Source organism: Tamandua tetradactyla, chromosome 21, assembly GCF_023851605.1.
Source record: "Tamandua tetradactyla isolate mTamTet1 chromosome 21, mTamTet1.pri, whole genome shotgun sequence".
In the NCBI taxonomy this organism is placed as follows: domain Eukaryota; kingdom Metazoa; phylum Chordata; class Mammalia; order Pilosa; family Myrmecophagidae; genus Tamandua; species Tamandua tetradactyla.
This window is the reverse complement of record NC_135347.1, coordinates 35,699,032-35,714,461: the sequence shown is the minus strand read 5'-3', so window position 1 is coordinate 35,714,461 and position 15,430 is coordinate 35,699,032. Positions and strand designations below refer to the sequence as shown.

Sequence of the window (15,430 nt, the reverse complement as noted above, 5' to 3'; positions counted from 1 at the left end):
GTTATTCTTTTTCTAAGGGTTAACTATTGAATCATATTCATTTGAAAAAAATCATTTTCATAGGCAAACTTGCTTTAAGTTGAAGTCTGTTTCCTGTTTACTTTAGGAATAAAGTATAATTAATGTAAGTGCTGGTGGTTTTGTTCATGTGCCAAAAAAACTCCCTCTTATACTTTCATTAGGTAATGCAGCTCTTAGGAAAGATAGAGGCTTCCAGTTCCGAGCAAACCTCAAATTTAAAGATTGTCCAGGGGGATTATCGTCACGAAATGAACCTTTTGGAGTTCAAGTAAGTGAATGGAAGATTTTTAATTCTGTTGAATGAATTCCAAAGGGTTTTGCCTATTGAAAGCACTGGCATTACATAAAAACTCATCCCAGGAATTTGAACCTGACCAAGAAATAAGCTTCAAACTAACACAGAGAATACACTAAAGTAACTTATATAATTCTCATAATAAAAGAAGAAAGATGAACATTAACATTCTTCTTGTTTACATATCTCAACTGAATCAACATATTCATTCCGAACCTTCCTATAGAGTAATTTTAACTTATAAGCAATTGTATATTAAAATGCCTCAAAGTCAAGCACTATTGAATACAAATTTATTCTCCAATTTTATCCAACATTTTTTTGCACTTTAATTAATTTTTTAAAAATATAACAAATGCAAACATTCTTAACATATGATCATTCCATTCTACGTATATAATCAGTAATTCACAATATCATCACATAGTTCCATATTCATCATTATGATCATTTCTTAGAACATTTGCATCAATTCAGAAAAAGAAATAAAAAGAGAACAGAAAAAAATTCATACATACCATAACCCTGACCCCGCCCTTTCATTGATCACTAACATTTCAATCTACTAAATTTATTTTAACATTTGTTCCCCCTATTATTTATTTTTATCCTGTATGTTTTACTCGTCTGTTGATAAGGTAGATAAAAGGAGCATCAGACACAAGGTTTTCACAATCACACAGTCACATTGTGAAAGCTATATCATTATACAATCATCTTCAAGAAACATGGCTACTGGAACACAGCTCTACATTTTCAGGCAGTTCCCTCCAGCCTCTCCACTACATCTTGAACAACAAGGTGATATGTACTTAATGCGTAAAAATGACCTGCAGGATAACCTCTCCGCTCTGTTTGGAATCTCTCAGCCATTGACACTTTGTCTCATTTCACTCTTCCCCCTTTTTGTCCAGAAGGTTTTCTCAATTCGTTGATGCTGAGTCTCAGCTCATTCTAGGATTTCTGTCCTACATTGCCAGGAAGGTCCACACCCCTGGGAGTCATGTCCCAGATAGACAGGGGGAGGGCTGTGATTTTGCTTGTTGTGTTGGCTAGAGAGAGAAGCCACAACTGAGCAACAAAAGAGGTTCTCTTGGGGGTGACTCGTGGGCCTAATTTTAAGAAGGCTTGACCTATCCTTTGTGGGGTTAAGTTTCATATGAACAAACCCCAAGATTGGGGGCTCAGCCTATTGCCTTGGTTGTCCCCATTGCTTGTGAGAATATCAAGAATTCTTCACTTGGGGACATTGAATTCTCCCCCTTTCTCACCATTTCCCCAAGGGAACTTTGCAAATAGTTTTTTATTCATTGTTCAAATCAGTCAGGGATATATTGGGGCATCACTCTGGACATACAAAATCTTATGTCCTACTCAAGGTTCCATGTACTTATGTGTTCAATTAAGCTGTCCACCTAAGTTATATTAGGAACTGCACTAGACAAAATATAAATTTGGTACCAAATAAATATTTTTTACTTTAGTCTCACACATAAGTTAAAATTTTAAAATATTAATTACCATCTATTTTCAACACCCTACAGTAATGACATTCCTTTGTTCTTCCTCATGCAAAAACATTTTAAAATTTGTACATTTAGTCACTATCATTATACACTCTAAGCATCCCTAGATTATACCATCTCAGTCTTTATCATCTTTCTTTCTGATTTCATTTGTGCCCCCAGCCCTCCTCCCTCTATCATTCTCACATTCAGCTTCAGTCAGTGTTCTAACATAATTGTATTACAGTTAGGTAGTATTGTGCTATCCATTTCTGAGTTTTTACAATCAGTCCTGTTGCACAATCTGTATCCCTTCAGCTCCAATTACCCAATACCTTACCCTATTTCTATCTCCTGATGGTCACTGTCACCAATGAAATTCTCTTACTATTCACTAATGTAAGTTCATATCAGTGAGACCATGCAGTATTTGTCCTTTTGTTTCTGGCTAATCTCACTCAGCATAATGTCCTTAAGGTCCATCCACATTGTTATATACTTCATAACTTTATTCTGTCTTGCAGCTGCATAATATTCCATCGTATGTATATACTTCAGTTTGTTTAGCCATTCATCTGTTGATGGACATTTTGGCTATTTCGATCTCTTGGCCATTGTAAAAACTGCTGCTATAAACATTGGTGTGCAAATGTCTGTTTGTGTCTTGCCGTCAGGTCCTCTGAATAGATACCGAGCAATGGTATTGCCGGGTCATATGGCAGTTCTATACTTAGCTTCCTGAGGAACTGCCAAACTGCCTTCCACAGTGGTTGTACCATTTGACATTCCCACCAACAGTGGATAAGTGTGTGGCTCTTTCTCCACATCCTCTCCAGCACTTGCTGTTTTCTATTTTATTGATAATGGCCATTCTGGTGGGTGTGAGATGATATCTCATTGTGGTTTTGATTTGCATTTCCCTAATAGCCAGGAAAGTTGAGCATCTTTTCATGTGCCTTTTGGCCATTTGTATTTCATCTTCTGAGAAGTGTCTGTTCAAGTCTTTTGCCCATTTTGTAATTGGGTTGTCTGTCTTTTTGTTGTTGAGTTGAACAATCTCTGTATACATTCTGGATGCTAGACCTCTACCTGATGTATCATTTCCAAATATTGTCTCCCATTGTATAGGCTGTCTTTTTACTTTCTTGACAAAGTTCTTTGATGCATAAAAGTGTTCAATTTTGAGGAGCTCCCATTTATTTCGTTCTTTCTTCAATGCTCGTTCTTTGGGTGTAAGGTCTAGGAAACTGCCTCCTATTATAAGATTTATAAGATATTTCCCTACATTTTCTTCTAACAGTTTTATGGTCTTAGATCTAATGTTTAGGTCTTTGATCCATTTTGAGTCAATTTTCATATAGGGTGTGATATATGGATCCTCTTTCATTCTTTTGCATATGAATATCCACTTCTCTAGGCACCATTTATTGAACAGACTGTTCTGTCCCAGGTGAGTTGGCTTGACTGCCTTATCAAAGATCAATTGTGCATAGATGAGAGAGTATATCTGAGCACTATATTCTATTCCATTGGTCAGCATATCTATCTTTATGCCAGTACCATGCTGTTTTGATCACTGTAGCTTCATAATACACCTTAAAGTCAGGTAGCATGAGACCTCCGACTTCATTTTTCTTTCTCAGGATATGTTTAGCTATTTGGGGCACCCTGCCCTTCCAGATAAATTTGGTAATTGGTTTTTCTATTTTTGAAAAGTAAGTTTTTGGGATTTTAATTGGTATTGCATTGACTCTGTATATCAATTTAGGTAGAACTGACATCTTAACTATATTTAGTCTTCCAATCCATGAACACGGTATGCCCTTCCATTTATTTACATCTTCTGTGATTTCTTTTAACGATTTCTTATAGTTTTCTTTGTATAGGTCTTTCGTCTCTTTAGTTAAATTTATTCCTAAATATTTTATTCTTTTGGTTGCTATTGTAAATGGAATTTTCTTGATTTTCCCCTCAGAATGTTCATTACTAGTGTATAGAAACACTACAGATTTTTGAGTGTTGATCTTGTAACCTGCCACTTTACTGTACTCATTTTATTAGCTCTAGTAGTTTTGCTGTGGATTTTTTGGGTTTTTGACATATAGTATCATATCATCTGCAAACAGTGAGAGTTTTACTTCTTCCTTTCCAAATTTGATGTTTGTACTTCTTTTTCCTGTCTAACTGCTCTGGCTAGAACTTCCAACACAATGTTGAATAACAGTGGTGACAGTGGACATCTTTGTCTTGTTCCTGATCTTAGGGGGAAAGTTTTCAGTTTTTCCCCATTGAAGATGATGTTAGCTGTGGGTTTTTCATATATTCCCTTTATCATTTTGAGGAAGTTCCCTTCTATTCCTATCCTTTGAAGTGTTTTCAACAGGAAAGGATGTTGAATTTTGTCAAATGCCTTTTCTGCATCAATCGAGATGATCATGTGGTTTTTCTGCTTTGATTTGTTGATATGGTATATTACATTAATTGATTTTCTTATGTTGAACCATCCTTGCATACCTGGGATGAATTCTACTTGGTCATGATGTATAATTCTTTTAATGTGCTGCTAGATTTGATTTGCTAGAATTTTGTTGAGGATTTTTATATGTATATTCATTAGAGAGATTGGTCTGTAGTTTTCTTTTTTTGTATTATCTTTGCCTGGTTTTGGTATGAGGGTGATGTTGGCTTCATAGAATGAGTTACATAGCTTTCCCTCCTCTTCAATTTTTTTGAAGAGTTTGAGCAGGATTGGTACTAATTCTTTCTGGAATGTTTGGTAGAATTCACGTGTAAAGCCACCTGGTCCTGGACTTTTCTTTTTGGGGAGCTTCTTAATGACTGATTCAATTTCTTTACTTGTGATTGGTTTGTTGAGGTCGTCTATTTCTTCTTGAGTCAATGTTGGTTGTTCATGCCTTTCTAGAAATTTGTCCATTTCATCTACATTGTCGAATTTATTAGCATAAAATTGTTCATAGTATCCTCTCATTACTTCCTTTATTTCTGTGGGATCAGTGGTATGTCTCCTCTTCCATTTCTGATTTATTTGCATCTTCTCTCTTCTTTTTGTCAACCTTGCTAAAGGTACATCAATCTTATTGATTTTCTCATAGAACCAACTTCTGATTTTTTTGATTTGCTTGATTGTTTTCATGTTCTCAGTTTCATGTATTTCTCTTCTAATCTTCATTATTTCTTTCCTTTTGTTTGCTTTGGGGTTAGTTTGCTGTTCTTTCTCTAGTTCTTCCAAGTGGACAATTAATTCCTTGATTTTTGCCCTTTCTTCTTTTTTGATATAGGCCTTAAGGCTATTCTTTGTGGGGTTAAGTTTCATATGTACAAACCTCAAGATTGGGGGCTCAGCCTATTGCTTTGGTTGTCCCCACTGCTTGTGAGAATATCAAGAATTCTCCACTTGGAGAAGTTGAATTTTCCTCCTTTCTCACCATTCTCCCAAGGGGACTTTGCAGATACTTTTTTATTCACTTTCAAATCACTCTGGAATTTATTGGGCATCACTCTGGGCAAACCTACAAAATCTCATGCCCTACTCAAGGTTCCATGTACTATGGTGTTTAATTAAGCTGTGATACTAATTAGAAACCACAAAATGTTAAGCAGAAATTAGTTCAAGACAGTTATACCTATAGGTACAAATTTAGTAGAAAAAAATTTCTTGGAATTAATGTCTTGATTCTGGCATGAAACTTAAAATCTGAGACTCAATCTCCAAAGAAATAAATAGCTCAAGGTCTTTTGTAAGGACTTTTTCATATAGCATTACAAAAAAATTATCTTTTGTGTCCACCAGTCCACCAAAAACCACTAATTCTTTTTAATTCACGTTTTGCCAAAACCACAATCTAAATTCATGAGAGCCTGTTAATGATAATGGTTTCCAGGAATTCAGAATGTTCATGTCTTCTAAGCTCATTCAGCAGATTGCCCCTAAAAACACTAAGTTTGGGACATAAGTGAACTGGTGAATCTGGCCCATGATGGAACTATGTGCTTCCTCACATATGTATGTCAGCCATAACCCTGATGGGTCACTAGAATATCTATTCCAAGCCAACACTCTGTCCTCACCTTTTGTTCTCTCCCTTGGGCTCTGCTGTGTCTATAGATCCCTCTTACATTTTCCTTAACTCTTTTATCTCGATTTCACCAGCATACAGATACAAAGAAAAATAATAGTCCTATTTAGGGCTCCAGTCAAAATTTTAAAGTTTGACTTTGTCCTTTGAGAAAAAGGAAAGAAAATCTATCTAATCTAATCTAATCTACAACTACATTTACATCTGAAACACTCCCACAGTCATTGGAATAGAAGATTTGGGAACTAAAATGGGTGCAAGGGTAGTTCAGTGGTAGAATTCTCACCTGCCATGTGGGAAACCAGGTTTGATTCCCAGCCTATGCACTTCCCCTCAAAAAACAAAACAAGCAAGCAAACAAACAAACAAAATTCAACAAATGGTGCTGCAATAACAGGATGCTCACATGGAAAAAGAATGAAATGTGACCCCACCATACAACATACAAAAAAAATGTGAATGTCATCTATGATACATTCATCTTGTCAAAATTTTAATAAGTTCTATAACTAACAGAAAAATAATTATTCTTACATAGCAAATCATGTCCATTTAAGCTAGAAAAAGTCTAAAGAAAAGATTTACATAAGTTTTTATTTTTCCTTCTCCTCTTTTTCATTCAAGGAGGATGCTTTTGTAAAAAAAAAAAAAAATGTTTCTTACTTTAATAAACCAACAGAGTCTGCCTTCTGATGGTTATCAGGAAAGTGAACCTGCAATTGTGGGCAAACCTTATAATAATAGACAGTAAATCATTCTTTATGACTTTATTTTAATTTCAGAATTTCAATTACTGATATGTCCTTCCAGAGATATAACTTGGGCACATTTAATGGTTCCTTGGGTTTTAGAGGGATATTAATATTATATCAGTGATAGGAGAGTAAATGTTCGCATGGTAAAAATGAGCACTGAAGGCTGGATTCTTAATCAATTGTAAAGCTACCAGTTGATTACCTGGGAATTTATTGCCCCTCTGAGCCATCACTATTAATTAATATTTCCACTTGAGACTGCAAAGAGAAGATGAAAATTAAAATAGATTAGAAAGTCTCTAAATAGATTGACAAGTCCATGATTTACTAATTGTCAGCAGTTCTAATACAAGGCGTTTTATAAGAAATGACTCATTCATTCAGTCAACAACTACTTATTGAGCACCTAGTATATTCCACGCATTATTCACAGCAATGAACAAAGTAAGAGCCATACTTTCTTGGAGCTTAGGTTCTAGCGCAGGAGATACCACACAAATTAGTATATAATGTATCAGATCGTGATGATTGTTTTGTAGAAAAATAGTGTAAGGGACTAGGGACTAGGTAGGAAGAAGGGGCCCTACTTTTCTTTTCTTTTCTTTTTTTTTAGGATGGCCAAAAAAAAAGATTCATTGATAAGGTACACTTCAACATGAATCTGAAATGAAATTAGAGCAAGAACCATTGGATATTCTAGGGAAGATTTTTCTGGACAGAGGAAAGAGTTGGTTAAAATAAGGTCATCTGAGTATTCGTTGGTGGGCTTATTTGTCTGAGTTCTAACAGCAGTTAACCAGTAAAACAGGTCATTGAGAATCAAAATAAAACTAAGAACAGGAAGACTAGCCAATTTTATCTCATTTAATGTTGAGGTACTCCTTTGAATCAAAGATATCCAATCTTCTATGTGAAAAATTTCCTTCGTGAATCAAAAAGAAAAAGAAAATTCAGTGAGGATGAAGATCAGAATTTAGTTATTATATTATAACTAATAGAACTATTAAAATTGCATCTTACCTTTCCCATTCTTCGGTTTCATCATCTAAATAGGGTTCCTCAACCTATACGCTATTGGCATTTTTGACTAGATAATCCTTTGTTTTGGGGCTGTCCTTTGCATTGTATGATATTTACCAGGATCCTTTTCTCTACCCTCTAGATGCCAGGAGCACTTTTCAGTTATGACAATCAAAAGTGTCTTCAGACATTCCCAAATGTCTGCTGGGAGGCAAAATTGTCCCTGATTGAGAACCACTGGTCTACATAAAACTGGAGTTGACCTCACAGAACTTGTCTTTTTAAATTTTTAATTCAAACATCTTTTCAGGAGAATAAGAGGCATGCACATGTAATATATGTTCAGCATGTTTTAAATAATTTACAATGATAAATATTACAAATTAAATTATTTGCATATGATTTTTACCTAAAATACTAGATCAACCATTTTATCACTTCAAGCCAGCTATACAGTGTAAAATTCACTGGATATTTTCAATTTCTCTGGATATTTTTGTTAAAAAAAAAAAAAAAAAGCACTGCTCCTAATAGCTTTACCCAATTCTAAAAGGGAATTGGATATTTTACCATGAATAAGTCATACATAGAAATTCTTTGACTTTCTTCTCCTCTATCAGATAATGCAAAATCCCCTCTGTCCCAGCTCCTGACCGGGCCTCAGTAGCTGTCAGGCTACTTTGAGAGCAGAGGTCTGCAAACTATCACCCTTGGGCCAAATCTGCCTGAGCTTGTTTTTGTATAACATACAGCTAAGAATATTTTTGCATTTTTTAATTATTAAAAAAGAAAAATGAAAGAAGAGTATTTCTGATGTGAAAATTATACGAAATTGCATATACATATACTGATTGCATATGTAGAATGGAATGATTTCTAAATGTGTTAGTTAATTTTTTTTTAATTAATAAAAAAAATTATACGAAATTTAAATATGAGTGTCCATAAGTTAGTTTGATTAGAACACGGCCAAGCTCATTGGTTTACATGTCCAGGGCTATGTTCCCGCTGCAGTGGCAGAGTTGAATGGTATAGAGTTGAGTGGTAGCAACAGAGACTGTACAGCCTGCAAAATCTAAAATATTTACTATCTGCCCCTTTACAGATAAAATTTGCCAACCCCTGCCATGGACTAACAATCCCCACCCCAAGTGACTTATTAAAGTATTTCTTGTATGCATGAACGATGGCCCTGGGCCCTGAGAATTTTGCCTGGCCTACCACAGGCATTTGTGTGTGACTAGCTGGCTGTGCTCCTGTCACTGTGTGAGTGTATATATGTAGGGTAGGCAGAGGGGTGTTGTCAGTTATTGGATTGAAAACATGCTCAGGACAGGGACCCAGGCTGTACTTCCCTTGCCTCCTTCCCCATCTCTCATGGCACCCCCTAAGGACTCAGTGAGGTACATTGAGCCTCATCATCTGAAAAACAGCAGAGTTTTTCAACACATTAAATGTTGGTTTTTATGTTTAACTTCACTTATTAAACCAGAACAAAACACTTTTTCCTTAGATTTAATTCACTTTCAAACAATATCTACGAAGAAGTTGAGAACAACCAAAAATGGACAGGAAACCAGTTCATCAAATATGAAAAAGACCACCTCAGCCTTGTAAATCAACGTCTGAAGGGCCTACAGGAGAAACTGGTAAGGAACTATGTTGTTTCATGGTCGTTGTCTGGATGTTAGCAAGGAGTAAAGGACTCAAGGGTGATCTCTGCTGGTTTGTCAGTATTTTTTTTAGTAGTAACACATAATGCAAAGAGCACCTAAAAGAACAGAGGCCTGGCTTCTAGTCCTGTTGCTACTTCCTGTGCTCAGTCTGTAATAGAATTACCCGAAGAGGTACGGATTCCTGGTGCCACCCCAAATCTAGGGAATCAGACTCTCTGAGGGTCTCCCCTGGGAATCTGTGTTTTTAGACAAGTTTTTTGGGCAATATGCTTAGGCACAATAAAGCCTGAAAGTCTCTGCTTGTCATTTAACCTCTATGGAAATCTGTTAGTAGATTAAAACTTCTCAAAACTCCTTTTCCAGATCAGATCATGTGGAGAATCTTGTGCTTTGGGGCAAAGCCACCAGGGTATATGAGAAAGACTGCTGCTTCAGGGCTCCCTTCTCCCACTTCAGCCAGCTCAGCCAGCCAGGCCGATGAGTTCAGACGGGGAGGACAGGGCAGGCCATCCCTGTGATCAGTGGATGCCAGCCCTGCTGGTAATTCAAATAAGATGTTTCTGCAACATCAGTAAAGGTGCTGTAGGAGGCCCAGGAAAATAATACCCCAAACCTCTACCTGAGTTTGTAAGCAACTGACAGAAACAGAAGTCAGAGAGATGGAGATAAACATATCAGCATCATCACTGATAAGGCTATTGAAGTAGGTGCCAAGTGGGCCTGCTAGTTCTTCACCCCTGGGTTAGGCAGGCTTGCCCACCAGTTAGACAGCACTGGGTGACTACGGGGTCACTCTGAAGGCAGAGACCAGAATCTATCACACCCCAGGCCGGCAGAGACAGAAAGAGGGGAACAAAAGGGACAAGCCTGTAGGGGGCCCAATTCCTCTTCTCAAATTCCTAGAGGGTGGAGAGGGAGAAGAGAAGCTAATTAGCATTAAGCTGATCCTGCTGCACCCATTTCAGCTGCTATTTAGAATCACCCAGAGAAATTTTAAAATATACCAATTCCTGAGCTCCACTGTGGGCCAATTAAATCAGAATTTCTGGAAGCGGGGTATGACCCAGGTGATTCTAATAAATAGTTCGGGTGGAGAAATCACCATGGTAGTGGAGGTTTGACTATTGAGATATGTAGCCTCAGGGAATAAGAAGTTCTAACACTCAAAAGCATGCCCAGGGAGCTCAGTTAAGGCTGCTATCTAAAACCTCTTCCTTTGCTACACTTCTTTAACACGTCACCAAAATTCCAAATCCTCAGGGCACTTCAGGAAGACCACAGCCCTTTCCTTTAGCCTCTCCCATAACATGTAGATTTCCAGAACTACAAATGAACAAGGTCAAAGGGATTAACTCCTACACTTGTGAACATGGTTTTAGGTGAAATGGAACTTGGTTTGAATTTTCATGTTTAACCTGGAAAAACGATTTTTTCATGTTAAACACGAAAGCTGGATATACAAATCCATATAGTTTTTCTTTTCTGCAGTTTTATCATATATCTCTTATAGGAAAAGTCTGAAATTAAAATGGAAGAAAAATTGTTCCAGCTTTCCAGCAAATTAGAGAATTTCATTAACTTGCAGAAACAGGAAGCAGAACTGAACAAAGTAAAAAATGTAGAAAATAAACTGTCCAAAAAGATGAACCAACTGGAAAAGCAGATGTGGAGTGAGTTAGAGAAAATGCAGAATGAATATCAATCAGGTGAGCAGATACTTTTCATTAAGGAAAGAACAGCAGTCCTTTCCTGTCCAATCCCTCAGTTTTGTACTTTCCACTAATAGCCAGTGATCAATCATGTCACTAGTGACAATCTTTTGTATTTGATCAGACTTTCCTAAACATCCTATAGAATGTCAGCATACCATCAGAAGGTAGGTAAATAAATCCACTTTCTTCATTCGCACTAAGCAGTCTCACAAGACTGCCATTGCTTTGAGTTTTTTACTGTCTAAGATCAACCATAAAATTATAGAATTTTTAGACATGGAAAGGTCCTTGAATATCTCCAACACCTGATTTATGGGTCTATCATATAAATAGGAACTTAAATCAAATGACCCTCTCATTGAACTGCAGGTAATGAACCTGGACAGATGTCGAATGGGAGACCTGACCTTTAAAAGTGAGAATTAGAGATGAATTAGCAAAGCCCAGTATAATGACTGCTTTTCTTCAGTAGATGATAATGCTGCCATTAGCTGCCATCAGCTGTCAAGCTGAGCTAACATCAAAGAGAATTAATTTGAGATGCTCATCTAATTTGTAAACTAGAAGGACATAGGATAGGTGCTGGGGAGCAGCCATCTGCCTTAAGTCACAACTCTAAGGGAATTACTAAAATACAAAGGACTCCTATATGAGAGAAAGTCCCAACTCATTTTCTGTCCTCTAGAGCTCAGAAAAATTAATGTGTAAGTTCTATCAAGTTTTGACCCCAAATAGAGATGCCTTGAAGGTGCCTTGGGAAGATGTACTCTCCTTCTGCCTAATGTTCCTGGGGTGTAAGTAGAATTCATTGCCTGGAAATCTGACCCACCCATTTCCCTCACTGTCAAATCAGAATAATGACTTACGTGGTCAAGAATCATGTCCCAAACTTATCTGGCCCCTCTTTTATAGCCCTGCTTTCTGTATAACCATCAGAGGTTTAATTTTATTCATTCCATTAGTACAACCCCAGGATGAGTTCAAGAGCAATTTTCAACCTACATGTTTCTGCATTTTACTAAGTGGAAGTTCTAGCAAAGGGCAACTCCAGATTAATGCTTTGCTCCTTTATGCCTTTAATAAAAATACTAAGAAACATCTGTGTGGAAGGTCTTGGTGACTAGAAATGGGCTGTATTCTCAGAAGCTTGAGGTCCGGCAGATCCATCGTACTAATGGAAGCAGTCAGCAGGTGGTGCACTTCAGGTCCCTAAAACAGGTTACTTTCAGAGCAATTTAAAATCTCTTCTGTGCTGTGTGTGTATCTTCAATTTGGTAATAAGCAAAAAATCAATCATTTGTCAATAAAAAAAATTGTTGTCAATAAAAAAATTCAGAAGAAAATGTTTTAAATTTATCCCTTGAAATACAGAATTATTTCACTTTGCAATAAATTTGGGGGCAGGGTAGAGGGAGAGCAATTAAATCACAATGAAGCCTGCTACAAGTTGAAACACTATTGCTAATGCATCTTCACCACACACAAGAAACTGGATTATTGTACATTTTTAGACTGGTCTTAATGGAATTTAATGTGCTTCAGATTAAACAATCGATTACAGCAGGACTGCTGATTAGCAACTCTTGTAAAAAAAAAAAAAAACCAAATGTTCCAATGTCTGATTTAATTGAACTATACCTATTCTCATACCAGGATTTCAATCGATTCATGACTCTCTCAGCTCCCTCCAAGAAATACAGAAAACAAAGATGCAATTAGAGAAATATAAAGTCCAGAAAGACCTAAAAAAGTTACAACGCAAGATAGTGGAACTCCAGGAAGTATAAAACTTTCCAGTCATCTGCTCTATCACCAGCCAATGGAGTGGATTGTGTGATATGTTGGGGAAGAAGAAAGTTAATACCACTAGGATATTTACTGCTTTTAATGTGTATGTATTTCTTATCATCTTTCAAGGAGAGCTATGTACCAGAAAACCAAATAAAGTAAGAAGGGTTACGATGTTTTCATTAATTTACTAATGGAAAAATTAAGAAATTTCTTCACATATGTGCCATTTCATATTTTTAGTCTTCTAGATCAGAGCAATTCACATTATGTAAATAACTGAAGTAGGTCAGATATAAGACACTAAAGAATAGGGGTAACTGTGGCAAATTGGAGACCTTACTAAAAAGAACAGCCATTACTCACTACTAGTTCATTATTAACATGTGTATAGTCCAATATAACATGTGTATAGTCCAATTATGCTAGAAATGTCAACTTCTCAAAAGAAACCAGAAATCTGGATTTCATATGGAATTTCTTCATGTTTGAAGCATTAGGAACTGAGTTAGAAGTATTTTTAAAATTATAAGAGAATTGCCTTTGGAACAGATAAATTTGGATTGCCAATTTGCAATCTCTGATCCAAAGGTTTTCTAACAATGCCAGTGTTTAATTTATGCATATTTAAAATATAGATTCATTGTACTTAATATGTATCAGAATGTATGGGCAGGTAAGAGCTAACCCAGGCAGAATAAGAGAGCACAACAGCTTTCTTGAGAAACATGCAACATAAGATAGATGCTAAGTTCAGAAATACCTCAGAAACACTATTTACCTGTAAAATTAAAATGTCTAACTTTCCTAGATATAAATGAAAGATAATTAAATGTAGAGCATGATATTGGGCTGTAAAATTATGAAAGAAAAAAACCTATTTATGATATGGTTTCGATGCTAGAACAAGGACTAATTTGTAATCACAGAGCTTCTTGTAAGCCTGACAAGAAGATGCTTCCTTCAGACTTAGACTCCTTCCTTGGCTTGGGGAACAAGAGTGATAGCTTCTCCCCTAATAAAGAACAAATTTACTTTCCAAATACATTTTTGACCAATGGCCACCTTCTAAATTTTTTAAGTGTATGAAACATCTCCATTTATTGTTATAGGTAATCTATATGCAGCATCATTGACTACAAACTTAGGGATTTTCATAGCAGGATTTAATTTAAGAGCTTAAAATATAACAGTGTCATTTGAAATCAAGTCTCATACTAGGACAAATAGCTAATATACCAAACAAAAAAACAATACTTACAAGTCAATAAAAAAATAACTAATCCAATGCTTTTTTAAAAAATGGGCAAAGGCTAGGTATTTAAGAATGAGTAAGTTCACAGAAGGATGCAATAGTGAATATAAATATGAAAAGATGTTCAACGTCACTATTAATGAAAATTTAAGAACTGTTAGCTATCATTTTTCAGATTAGCTAAGTCTAAAATGATTGACACTATTGGGTTAACAAAAACGTAGAGAAATAGACCCTCTCATACACAATTAGGTGGGTCTATAAATTGGTACAATGGTTTAGAGGGAAATATTGAAATATCTATTAGCACTTTTAAGTGTGCATACCATTTGATCCTGCTATTCCACTCCTAGAAATGTACTACTACAGAAAAAGAAACTCCCCAAGTGCACAAAGATATACAAACAAGGATACTGATTACAACATCATTTGGTAAGTAAAAAAATGAAATATAAAGAGTTGGTTGAATGCTGGAGACCCGGGTTTGATTCCCAGTGCCTGCCCATGCAAAACAAAAAAGAATTGGTTGAATAAATTAATGACATTCCCAGATAACAAAATGCTATACAGCCCTTAAAAAGAACACAGAAAGATGTCCAAGATACACTTTTTAGTGAAAAAAAACAAGTTACAGAGCAATGTGGGTATGATCCCAACTTTGTCACACAAAAAAAGTTTTAAAAAAACTATATTCCTAGTGTCTAGTTTGCTAGCTGCCAGAATGCAATATACCAGAAACAGAGTGGCTTTTTAAAAGGGGAATATAATAAGTTGCTAGTTTACAGTTCTAAGGCCCAGAAAATGTGCCAATTAAAGCAAGTCTATAGAAACGTCCAATTTAAGGCATCCAGAGAAAGATACCTTGGTTCAAGAAGGCTGATGACATTCAACATCTCTCTCAGCTGGAAGGGCACATGGAGAACATGGTGGCATCTGCTGGCTTTCTCGTGGCTCTACTAACAGGGACTCTCTCCAAATGTTTCCTCTTTTAAAGGATTCCACTAAGCAGCTCCACCTTCAGTGGGTGGAGACATACCTCCATGGAAATCATCTAATCAAAAGTTACCACCCACAATTGGGTGGGTCACATTTCCATGGAAACAATCAAAATGATCCCATCCAGCAATACTGAATGAGGATTAAAGGACATGGCTTTTCTGGGGTCCCACGCAAATTCAAACTGGCACATCTAGTATACAAAAAACTTGGCAAGCATCTACAACAAACTTAACAGTGACTGTATTATGAATAAACTATTGCTTTATTTTTTTAATGCAATTTTATTGATATATATTCACATAACACA

The 15,430-nt window shown here is 36.2% G+C and overlaps 1 protein-coding gene across 5 annotated transcripts in view; it reads left to right on the top strand.

The window, feature by feature from the left end:
* Window positions 1–13,043, top strand: part of FAM81B (family with sequence similarity 81 member B) — a 55,399-nt gene extending 42,356 nt beyond the window's left edge. For 4 of the 5 annotated variants that reach the window (XM_077139132.1, XM_077139129.1, XM_077139131.1 and 1 more), the window contains 4 exons: window positions 183–289; window positions 9,207–9,342; window positions 10,880–11,075; window positions 12,735–13,043. In XM_077139132.1, the coding sequence (XP_076995247.1) occupies window positions 183–289; window positions 9,207–9,342; window positions 10,880–11,075; window positions 12,735–12,868 (573 nt within the window). In that variant the 3' untranslated portion in view covers window positions 12,869–13,043. The remainder of the gene's footprint in view (window positions 1–182; window positions 290–9,206; window positions 9,343–10,879; window positions 11,076–12,734) is intronic. The other variant, XM_077139130.1, reaches the window with a different exon arrangement.
* The last annotated feature ends 2,387 nt before the right edge of the window (window positions 13,044–15,430 follow it).